The sequence below is a fragment of the Cervus elaphus genome, chromosome 24 (assembly GCF_910594005.1).
Source record: "Cervus elaphus chromosome 24, mCerEla1.1, whole genome shotgun sequence".
NCBI classification, from domain to species: Eukaryota; Metazoa; Chordata; class Mammalia; order Artiodactyla; family Cervidae; genus Cervus; species Cervus elaphus.
In genome coordinates this window covers 46,583,408-46,595,556 of record NC_057838.1, presented here as the reverse complement: position 1 = coordinate 46,595,556, position 12,149 = coordinate 46,583,408, and the positions used below count along the sequence as shown (strand labels likewise).

Sequence of the window (12,149 nt, the reverse complement as noted above, 5' to 3'; positions counted from 1 at the left end):
CTAGTGTTGTAATTAAACAGTAAATACCTATGGTAGAGTATTCACAAATTATATACTAGGACCCGACCTATGTAACCAAACTGGAAGAAAAGGTAACCAGTAAATCGGGGCAGTGTCTTCTGGTAGTTTATTACACTGATTTATCTAATACCTTAAACTCTACCCCGGATTATTTTTCTGGAAGCATAGCTTCTTTTCAGTTGTACAAAGTAGATTATTTATAGTTCTCAACACCTGGGCTTTAATGCTGTTTTCTACTATCATAAATGGTATGATAAGAGATAAGTGGAGAAGCATTCATAGAGTGGCTTTCAAAAGTTTTTGTTTCCTGGGATGTGTGTGTACAGTGTGTGTGTGTGTACGTGCATATTTCATCTTTTTGACTTAAATAACAAATTGAATGGGATCTGTTTTTATTCTTTTCGCTTTTGTGCTTAATTGATTACTCACTTTTTTCTCATTCAACTCTCAAAACATTGTTGTAACGAATACTTTTAAGTTAATTGTCGATGAATGAAAAGAGTATTCATTGGACTATGAACCAGAATACCTGAGTTCTACTGTTATCCTACCACTAGCCTTATTTCCTGCCTTCTCTTCTTCCATCCCTTTGCCTTTCTTCTATTCACTTACATAATAAGTAGTTACTGAGCACTGTCAGGCGAGGCAGTGGGAGATAACGAGAGGTAGGTGGACACCTCTGCCTTCCTGCCCGTTTCAAGCTTACCGCCCTCTTTCCTTCTGCTTCTCCAGCCTCTCTTCCTTCTGACCACACTGTAGCCTAGTCAGCGCCCTACTTACGCTGAGGCTCCAGCGTAAGTCATTTTACGGTAATATTGTCATTTCATGGTAATGGGGCTGCTTTTGAGTTTTCTTTTACGATCATTGGATTATTTTGGCGAGGTGGAGGGAGTTGCTGGGAGAGGAAAGAAGGAAGTGGGAGGGAGAGGTGGAAGGAGCTCCCTGCACAGCCTAACCACTGTACAAACCTGTCTTTATTTTTCATAATTCTTTTCAAGTTGTAGTTTTGCCTACCCAAAGGATGTACCTATGCAGTAGTGGTAACGAAACTGCCTGTCAGTGCAGGAGACGCAAGAAGCATGTGTTTGATCCCTGGGTTGGGAAGATCCCCTGGAGAAGAAAATGGCAAGCCTCTCCATTATTCTTGCCTGGGAAATCCCATGGACAGAGGAGACTGGTGGGGTGTGGTCCATAGTGTGGCAGAGAGTCGGATACCGCTAAAGTGACTTAACCCACACACACATACAAATGTTTTGAATATTAGGTGAGGTGTTTATTGCTCCTGGTTGGTCTTTTAAATTGTATTAATCTAATTTTTGTTTCTGAGAATTTGGGAAGCCATTGATTACAACATCTTTATTACCAAAAACCAAGTTGCTTCAGAAAGAAGCAAAACCCAGATAAATAAGTATGTGCCTTAGTTACCAAGGACAGTTGGTGATATAGTAAGTTAAATAATATACTCTCTATTATAGAGCTTCTTGAGGGATTGGTTACTCATTTTTCCTTGCTTTCTGAGTCAAGAACAAGATGGGCTGCTGGATGAGAAGGAGGGAGTGGTAGGTGGGAGAGACAGCCAAACCCTTCTTGCTAAAGCCATTCTCAGCCGCAGAAAAACATCTCAAGAACAACCTGATTATATTTTGTAAGGGATTAAAGTTGCATGCAAATGCTAACTGAGAACATCTGTTTGCTGACCCTGTGCCAGAGTTCTCACATCTTGACAGGAATTCTGATTTTGAAATTCTGAGTCTCAGGCACCTCCCTCAACTGCTCTCTGGCTGTTTTCTTAGAAGCCTTACATCAACACTGCCTAACGTGTTGGGAATGACTCTGTGAAGAACTGAAAATGAACATCCTTTGCTTTTTATACTCAAAAAGAAAATTTCAGGTTTCATTACCGAGAATTGTTCTAGTAGCTGAGTGATTAACCTGAAGGCTTGTGGGGTGATCTGTAGTTCATTAAAGAAGTCAGTGAAAATAAATGGAAAGGAATCCGTGTGTATGTATATTTATTGATTGGTCTTGGATGTGTTGAGTCTTTGTTGCGGCACGAGCTTTTCTCCGGTTGTGGTGAGCAGGGCCGGCTCTAGTTGCAGTGCCCACCCTTCTCACTGCAGTGGCTTCTCTTACTGCACAGCACGGGCTCTGGAGCCTGCAGGCTGCAGCAGCTGTGGCCTGCGGCCTCAGTGGTCGCGGTTCCTGGGCTCTAGGGCACAGCCTCAATAGTGGTGGCAAGGGCTCAGTTGCCCCTCAGTATACGGGATCATCATCGATCAGGGATCGACCAGTGTCTCCTGCATTGGCAGGCAGATTCTTTACCATTGATCCACCAGGGAAGCCCCTATATGTATATATTTATATAAAGATGGATTTTACTTAACTTTCTTAAAAATAAATGGAAAACTTAAAAAAATACTTCTAATTTTATTTAGGAGTCTCAACTAACATATAGTTTTTTTTTTTAAGATTGGTTACAGCTAGTGTCTACTTGTGACCTTACATTTACATTCCATAAATCAGACATATATTGGTAATTCTTGATACCATAATTCCGCTGCATAAGTAGTTGTTTATAGATCGCTGGAAGCAGGATTAAATCTTAATGCAAATGTTGAACATTTGCTCAGAGTCAGTTAATGCTGACTGCTATATTAGAATTATTCACTGGATACATGAAAGCCAGTTTGGTAATGTTGTTTTCCTTTTGATTAACTTATTAAATGGTAGCTCATGGAAGATATCTTTGTGCTCTGATTTTCCTGAATGTTAACACTAGGCATTTATAAAGGTGATTATATTGATGAATGGTTAATGTTGGACCTTAGCCTTCCACGTTGTTATTAGATATGTTCAGAAATTATATATTAACAATCTGTATGATATATCTAGAATCTCCTGTGTATCAGAAATGAATGATTAAACAAAATAATATCTTTTGAGGGAAGTAATTGGACATCAACTATTACGGGATAGTTAAATATTATAAAATACTATGCATTGATCTGAAATGATAATCATGGAGATATCTCCATGGAGACATTGTTTAGGGAAGAATTTAAATTTTGGAACTATATGTATACTACTGTTTAATTGAGGGGACAAAAACACTATGTTGAGATAAATGAGAAGCTATATCCCAAACTGTTAATGTCACTTAACTTTGGTTTAACTGGAGATGGGAAGCCCTGTTCAGCTTTCAGCTCTGGGCTGCTCTAATCCTAGTACACGGATTCTGATAATGAGAAGCTAATCGTCCTTTGTGCTTCGGTGCTGGTTCTGTGGTAGAGAATCTGCCTGCCACTGCAGGAGATGCGGGTTTGATCCCTGGGTCGGGAAGGTCCCCTGAAGAAGGAAATGGCAACCCACTCCAGTATTCCTGCCTGGAAAATCCCACAGACAGAGGAACCCGGTGGGCTTACAGTCCCACAGGGTTGCAAGAGTCAGACACGACTTAGCAACTAGACAACAACAATTGTGCTTCACTTTTACAGTTTTTTTTTCACTTAATAAAAACTTAAGTCATAGGTAACGTAAAGAAATAGTATAATGAACCCAAAGTGCTCATCATCAGGCTTTGACAGTTACCAGTAATCTGTCATTTTTATTCATCTCTTACCTCAACCCACTCTTCACTGCTATTGTATTTTTCATAGTGTGTTTGTAGATAGCATTTGTATATGTTGAAATGCACACATCATAGATACACACTTTTCAAGAGAGGATATATTTGTAATCCACACCCTATTATGATATTGAATATTTCCATATCTCTAGAATGTTTTCTGATATCCCATCCCAGTTACTTGGCCCATCAGGTTAGTTTTCCCTTTCCCTAGAACTTTCTGTAAATAGAGTCTTGCAGTATAAATCCTTTTTGTGTGTCTGGCTTCTTTTCCTCAGCATAGCATAGGTGAGAATCATCAGTGTTACAGCATGTATTGGTAGTTCTTTCCACTTTATTCCTAATATTTCATTGTATGAATATACCACAGTTTATATGTCTTTTTTTCTGTTGATGGTCATTACCTATCATGATTAAGGCTACTTTGACGTACATATACCGATCTTACCACAGGCATATATTGTTACTGCTCTTGAATAAATACGTAGGTGTGGAATTTCTGGATCAAATAAAAGCTGAGCAAACTCCTTTTGAGAGGGACTGTCCCATTTTGAGTTCCCACTGGCAAAACATGCGAGTTGTGGTCGCTGCACAGTCCTTGTCTTTATTTGGTTGTGTCAGCCTTTTTATCTCAGCCGTTCTAGTGCGTGTATAATGGCGCCTCAGTGTGTGCTTTTCAAAAAACAGCTGTTAAATTGTGGTAAAATAGGTGTCACATGAAATTTGCCAGTTTAACCACTTTTAAGTATACACTTCAGTGTAATTGATGACATGGTGCAGTCATCACTACAGTCTACTCCCCAACGTTTTCATCACTGTGAACAGAAACACTGGACTCACGAAGCAACAACCCCCCAGTCTCCCAGGTGGCGCAGTGCTCGGGAAGCTGCCTGTCAGTGCAGGAGACGCAAGAGACGTGGGTTCCCGCCCTGGGCTGGGAAGATCCCCTGGAGAAGGGCATGGCAACCCACACCAGTATTCTTGCCTGGGAAATCCTATGGACAGAGGAGCCTGGTGGGCTACAGTCCATGGGGTCGCAGAGAGTCAGACAGGACTGAGCTCCCCCTGTTGTTCTCTTTCCTGAGTCCCATAACTTTTAAACTAGTTTTTGTCTAAGTTTGCATAGTCTAGCTATTTCATATAAATGGAATCATATAGTATTTGTCAGTTGTGTCTGACTTACTTCACTCCGCATAATGTTTTCAGGGTTCATCTGTATTGTAGCATGTGTATAATCAGAACTTCGTTCCTTTTTATGATGAAATAATATTCCATTATATGGATAGATCACATTTTATTCATTGATTTATTTGTTGATGAACATTTGGGTTATTTGGTTATTGTCAATATTGCTGCAGTGAAGCTTGTTGTGCACATATCTGTTTAAGTCCCTGGTTTTGGCTCTACCTAAGAGTGGAATTTCCAAGTTGTGTATCTAACATTAGTGGGGGCAAACACTGCATTGCTTTCTCAGTATGCTTTGATTAATGCTTCCTTGATGACTAATGATGTTGACTATCTTTCCTGTGCTTATATTAGTGAATTGTATAGCTTTCTTTGTGAAGTGCTTGTTCAAGTCTTTGTGCATTTAAAAAAAAATTGGGTTATTTTTCTTTGTTGTCTATGTTTTCTTTGTGTTGTTAAAGAAAGTTCTTTATTCTGAATAGAAGTTCTTTTTAAGGTATGTGTTTTGTGAATATTTTCTTTCATTCTGTGACTTGCCTTTTTAGTAACAGTATTGTTTAAAAAATTTGACATATGTTAACATTGTAATAAAATACACATACATGTCATTTTAACCATTTTGAAGTGTACAATTCAGTTGTACTGTTTTCACATAGTTTTGCAGTTGTCTTCAAAACATTTTGCAAACCTGAAACTCTTTAACTTCTTTAATAATCATTAAACAGCAACTCCCCTTTCCCATCTTATCCCAGTCACCCCCTCCTCCACCCCTGGCAGCCTCCATTCTACTTTGTCTGTCTGTGAATTTGACTCTGTTAGTCACATCATGTAAGTGGGATCCTTTAGTATTTGTCTCCTTCTGACTGGCTTTTACTTACCGAAATGTCTTCCAGTTTCATCCGTTCTGTAGCATGTCAGAATTACCTTCTTTTTAAGGCTGAGTAGCATTTTGTTATTATGTATATACCGTATTTTGGGTATCCTTTTGTCCGCAAGTGGGCACTTGGGTTGCTTCCAGCTTTTTGCTATTTTGAATAATGCTACTGTGAATATAAATGTACGCATCTCTTTCTAAGACTTTGCTTTCAGTTCTTTAGTGTTTATCCCCAGAAGTAGGCTTGCTGAATCATTTGGTAATATTATTGTTAGTCTTTTCATGAACCACCATACTGTTATCCACATGACTGCACCATTTTACATTCCCACCAGCACAGCTTGTGGATTCCAGTTTCCCCATATCCTTGTCCACACTTGCTTCCTTCCTTCCCTCTTTCCCTCTCTCTTGTTCCCTCTTTCTTTCATAGTAGTTTCATAATGAATGATATTATTTTGCTTTTGATTTTCATTTCCCTAATGACTAGTAATGTCGAGCATCTTTTCATATGCTTGTTGGCTGTTTGTATATCTTTTTGGAGAAATGTCTCGTCAAATCCTTTGTCCGTTTGAAAAATAGGATGTTTTCGTTACTGTTGAGTTGTAGAAATTGTTTATGTATTCTGAATATTAACCTGTTATTAGATTGATGATTTGAAAATATTTCCTCCCATTCCATAGGTTGCCTTTTCAAGCTGTTGATTTTGTCCTTTGATGCAAAGTTTGAAATTTTAATGTAGTTGTTTGTCTAGTTTTGTCTGGTTTGTCTAGTTTTACTTTTGTTACCTGTGAATTGGTATAATAGTCAAGAAATAATTGCCAAAGCTAATATCATGAAGGTTTTTCCCTTTTTTCTTCTAGGAGTTTTATGGTTTTAGGTCCTACCTTTAGATCTTTTATTCTTTTTTTTCCCTTTGATTCATTTTGAGCTCCTTTTTGTATGTGGTATAATGTAAGGCTCAAACTTGATTCCTTTGTATGTGTATATCCGTTTTCCTGACTGTGTGTGTGTGCATGCGCACTCAGTTGTGTCCAGCTTTTTGCAGCCCCTTTGCGGCTCCATGGACTGTAGCCCACCAGGCTCCTCTGTCCATGGGGTTTCCCGGGTAAGAATAGTTGAATGACTTGCCATTTTCTACTCCAGGGGACCTTCCTGGCCTAGGGATCAAACCCATGTCTCTTGTATCTCTTTCATTGCAGGCAGACCCTTTACCACTGAGCCACCAGGGAAGTCTTTGAGGAAGTTGTCCTTTCCCCATTGAATGTTGTTGGCATTATTGTTAGAGATCATTTGAACATATAGGCAAGGGTTTAATTCTGGACTCTTCATTCTGTTCCATTGTCTGTTACCACCGCACTGATTTGCTTACTATATACAAGTTTTAATACTCTTAGTGCTTTTGCCTCTGAGATTAACTTTTACTTGAGAATCAAACTGCTCACCGTCATCTCCTCTAATTTAGATTTTGTTACTCTTGGGTCCACTTAGTGCTGTATTTGGAAAGATACTTCCAGAATTTTAGTATGGTTTATAGACCTGTGGGGTGAGTCACTTTAAATTTTTTCTACTTTTAGGTTAATTTCCTTTATTAGGTATACATTCTGTTCTCTATATATAGTTGTGTGTAAGTGAATTATAGTTGCTAAGTTAAAAAAATCAATATGTATTATTAGAATTCTTTGCTGGTATGTCAAATGCTAGCAGACCAGATTTGAATGAGTCTCTCTCTTTTTTTAATAAAAGAATAGTAGTCACTTTGGGGAAAAATACTTTCTGGTCTTCAAATTCAGTTGTCCTTGGTTACCACTGGGCTTGAGTGGAAAAAACCAGAATATGTAACAGAAGATCTGGCCTTGTTATCTTTGCAACACTAGAATGGAAAACCTGAAATCAAACACAGAAATTTGGACACTGTCTTGCAGCAGAAAGGAGACTTCCTTTGGGTCACTTGTAGGATCCATTGTATTCTTTGCAGCTTACAATCAAGTCTTTTTTTTTTTAACATGTTGGTATTCTATTAATAATTTGGAAGATTATTAAGACATAGAATTCTAGAGCAAATGAGACTTTAGAAATCATATCTTCATATCCCTTCAGTTATCTTGTAAATCACATTATTTGATCAAGGACTATAGGGTTATAGGCATTTAAGATCACAGGATTGTCAGCACTGATTGGCTTCAAAGATAATTTTAGTAGAAGCACTTGGTAATAGATAAAAGTGTGCCGATTATATAATTTTTGTACCTTCTTTATTTCATTAGTAATGCCCAACACTTCCTTCCCCTGTTTACCACTCAGCTTTCACTTTCTCTGCTTTCTGAATCCTTGTATGCACTCTTGTGTAGAATTATTGCTGTGTTTATTACCAGTGGAATCCGTGGTGAATTCTAGCAGGTTCTCCCTCCTCTACATCTGCCTCTTTGATGGTAGTTGGGTTTACTGCTGCTCGCTTATTAGTGCCCTGGGTCTTAGCAGCCTTATTCAAACAAAATATCTTAAATGGAGTCATTAAAAAGGTCACAACAGTGAGCCATTTTTGTAACTTTTGGTGCAGTAAAATGGGTATATTGTGTTTTGGAATACAAGACCTCTGAGTGCAGCTATTCATTTTCTTCATCTATAAAACATTTTAGAATAACAGCTTACATCTGTTTAGGGTTTAAGATTCCACGTTTTGAAGAAACATCATTGTTTTGAAACTACAAACCAGACCTGGGGAGGGAACTCGCTTTCTGACTGGCCCAAGTTGGGAGTGTTTGTTTTAGCTGGGGAGCCATATTTGCTGGCAGAACTACTGTAACATGTGTGGAGCACATTTTCATTATTTCTTCATATTGTAAATGACAAGACACATTCAATATGAATTTGACCTGAAGAATGTTTGAAACATTTTCACACATCACGAGTTTATCTTATGAGGGATATTTCATTACCAGAAGTCAAAAATATATTTAATTATTCAAGCATTTACAGCACATTTAATTACCTGAGACTGTCAGTTAATCTTGTTTTAGAGTAAAGTTGGGATTTACTGTCGGCTGACTTTTTGAAATAAATACTCTGTGGAATAGTTTTGGCCATTTCAAATGTGTGATTTCAAAATTACTTCTTTAAATTGAAGTAACAAAGTAATGAATAACTCTTAATAGAGAAAAATGGGCAAAATGTCCATCTATAGTATTCAAAATCTGGTATTATTTATTAAGTATCAAAAAAGTGCCAATAACATACAATGCAGTTTTATGGGTTAATTTTAATCAAGAAGTGAGGAAAGCTAGCATGGACCATTACAATAAGTTATAAGGTGTTTTTCATCTTATAACTGTGACATATGTACATTCTTGTTAAAGTGTAGTATATTTACATTTGGTAGGAGACAACACAAAGAAGAAAATTAAAATCATCTGTAATCCCACTTTTCATACTGTTCATGGGGTTCTCAAGGTAAGAATACTGAAGTGGTTTGCCATTCATGAGAAGGGGTGACAGAATGGGGTGGTTGGATGGCATCACGGACTCAATGGACAGGAGTGTGGGCAAGCTCTGAGAGACAGTGATGGACAGAGAAGCCTGGTATGCTGCAGTTCATGGGGGTCACAGAATCAGACAGGACTTAGCGACTGAACAAAAACAATAATCCCACTAACTGTTAGTCCTCTTTGGCATTTTGTTACATATTATAAATTTTTTAAAATGGTGGTCCGGTGGTTTGGACTCAACACTTCCACTGCAGGGGGCCCAGGTTTGATCCCTGGTTGGGGAACTGAGATCCCGCAAGTGTGCGGTAGAGCCAAAAAAAGAAAAAGAAAACTACAGTCAGTTTTTTTTTGGTTTTGATAATTGAAAATACAGCACTCTAGTGTCAGAATGGATGGTGTCAGATGCTTTCATGGTTTGGTAACAGAAACTCAAGTAAATTTATCTCCTGTTATGGTACTCTGATGTACAGGGTGGGGTGCTGCTTAATTATGAAGATGACAGACTTCTCTGAGACTCTTAGGTTGTCAGCTTAAACTAGTTCAGTGACATAGGCTTTTTTATTTTTATTTTTTTCCTCACTGCCATTTCCTGCCTGAATGGAAGGCCCAGTTTCTTTCTGTGGACACTTGTCAAGCCCAGGGCCACTATTTCTTCAAGCAGAGGAAGAAGCTGATACTAGACTCTTAATTTCTGATTAAATGTAAATATTTTAGAAATAAGTTAGCACTCTTAATTCACGGGAAGATAAATACTCATTAATCTCTTCAACATTGTGGTCTACACACACACCCACACACCCACACACACCCCTGTGCCTATTGTTACTGGTCAGAGTCCACATTTACTCTTCACTGACAGCTGATCTGGGTACAGAGCAGCAGTTCTGGGGCCATAGTCTGCTTGAGCAGAATCGTCTCTTTCTCGGGACCAGTGCACAGTGCGTGGAGATTATCTAGGCTACTGGGTAGGGTCCCCTTGGAGTTCAGGTATTTTTATTTTAGGAAATATGAAGGTAGGGTCCTTTTTTTTTAGAATTTTAGAAGATTTAGTTAAAAGCACATGGATTGTACTGGGGGTGAATTTATATGCAGATAAATCCAGTTTAGGTGTCTTAGGTAGTTTAGTAGTCAGATGGTCTGGGCTTCTTCCTTCTTAACTCTTTGTCTTTAGGCAAGTTAAACAGCTTCTCTGAAGCTCCATCCCTCATCTGTAAAATGGGGATGGTAATGATACGCGTCTCACGGGGTTGTTGTGAAGATTCAGTGAAATAAGAACTATGAAGTGCTAATAGAGACTTAGAAAACTCCAGTGAACCTAAGGATGGCGGGCACTGGTTTGGTGGCCGGGGAGGTTGTGGTGGATGCGCTGCCGTATTTTGATCAGGGTTACGAAGCGCCTGGTGTTCGCGAAGCGGCTGCGGCATTGGTGGAGGAGGAAACTCGCAGATACCGACCTACGAAGAACTATCTAAGCTACCTGACGGCCCCAGATTATTCTGCTTTTGAGACAGACATAATGAGAAATGAATTTGAAAGACTGGCTGCTCGACAACCAATTGAATTGCTCAGTATGAAACGATATGAACTTCCAGCCCCTTCCTCGGGTCAGAAAAATGACATTACTGCATGGCAAGAGTGCGTAAACAATTCTATGGCGCAGTTAGAGCATCAGGCAGTCCGAATTGAGAATTTGGAACTAATGTCCCAGTATGGATGCAATGCCTGGAAAGTGTATAATGAAAATCTAGTTCATATGATTGAGCACGCACAGAAAGAGCTTCAGAAGTTAAGGAAACATATTCAAGACTTAAACTGGCAACCAAAGAACATGCAACTCACAGCTGGATCTAAATTAAGAGAAATGGAGTCAACCTGGGTATCCCTGGTCAGTAAGAATTATGAGATTGAAAGGACTATTGTACAATTAGAAAATGAGCTCTTTCAAATGAAGCAGCAACACGGAGAGGCAAACAAAGAAAACATACGGCAAGACTTCTGAAGTAGACTGGCTTGGTGGGTAGAGTGGAAGGTACGTTGGGCTTTCACAGAACATCAGGCATCTTAACTATGAAGAACATCAGCATCTTTTGGAAGCCATCAGTGGTTATATGTTTAGAAACCGTAAATGTGGATAGTTGTATTCTGTTTGTACATTTTAGCAAAATAAAAAACTTCAACATGGAAAAAAAAAAAAAGAACTATGAAGTGCTAATAGACACAGTTCCTGGCATGTGAAACGTGCTTGGTAACAATTCTAGCTTATCAATACACATCTGACTGTAAATCTTTTAAGTGCATTGATTGTCTTCATGCTAGAGATGACTCTTGTCCCTGACGAAGCTTGAGACTAAATCAGGCTCTCAGGCCACCTCTGCTCCTGTCTGCTCAGAGCCCTCACTCATCCAGCACAGAGAAGCATTGCTTCCCTCCCATGCTGGGCTCTGGCCCTGGATCCGTCTTCTCAGCTTCCCCCTGCAAGCGGCTCTGCCTGCCTCCTCTTCCCTCTCTCCTGCTCTGTCCCTCCATCCACCTGCCTCACCCCTCTGTTTTTCTTCCTTCCACCCCCTCCATCCCTTCTTTCTCCTCTTTTCTCCTTCTTTCTCCTCTTTTCCTCTCTCCCCTTTCTTCTTTCCTGCTCTCCCCTTCTCTTCTCCACTCCTTCTTCTGTCCTGCCTCACTCCCTTTCTCTTTCCCCCTCCCAGTTTCTCTCTTCAACCCTGACACCTGGCCTGCAGACAGCTAGAACTCTAAAGCAGAAAAATGTCACGTCCTTAAAGCTTTATTACTTGTGATGGAAAATATTTATTTTCTCATTTTTTTTTTCAGTTGCCAGACTCTTCATACTGCACTCCTATTTCAGTTTTAAGAGGGCATCACTGCATCATTTTATATCCCTTGTGCTTAAAAAGTCAGTAGATTCTACAAGCAGTTACTGTTTAATTCTTTACTTAAAAATTTGTTT

The 12,149-nt window shown here is 39.2% G+C and overlaps 2 protein-coding genes across 9 annotated transcripts in view; both read left to right on the top strand.

The window, feature by feature from the left end:
- The window catches only part of SLC25A26 (solute carrier family 25 member 26), a 152,916-nt gene that overhangs the window by 102,585 nt on the left and 38,182 nt on the right, over positions 1 to 12,149 (top strand). The gene's annotated exons all lie outside the window — the stretch shown is intronic.
- Positions 9,288 to 11,723, top strand: LOC122683188 (pre-mRNA-splicing factor SPF27-like). The gene is made up of 2 exons (XM_043886807.1): positions 9,288 to 9,407; positions 9,442 to 11,723. The coding sequence occupies exon 2, from the start codon at positions 10,509 to 10,511 to the stop codon at positions 11,184 to 11,186; it is 678 nt and encodes a 225-aa protein (XP_043742742.1). The 5' UTR covers positions 9,288 to 9,407; positions 9,442 to 10,508; the 3' UTR covers positions 11,187 to 11,723.

What these genes read in the sequence shown, in the direction of transcription:
- LOC122683188 (XM_043886807.1), top strand. Translation starts at nt 10,509, where the DNA reads ATGGCGGGCACTGGTTTGGTGGCCGGGGAGGTTGTGGTGGATGCGCTG.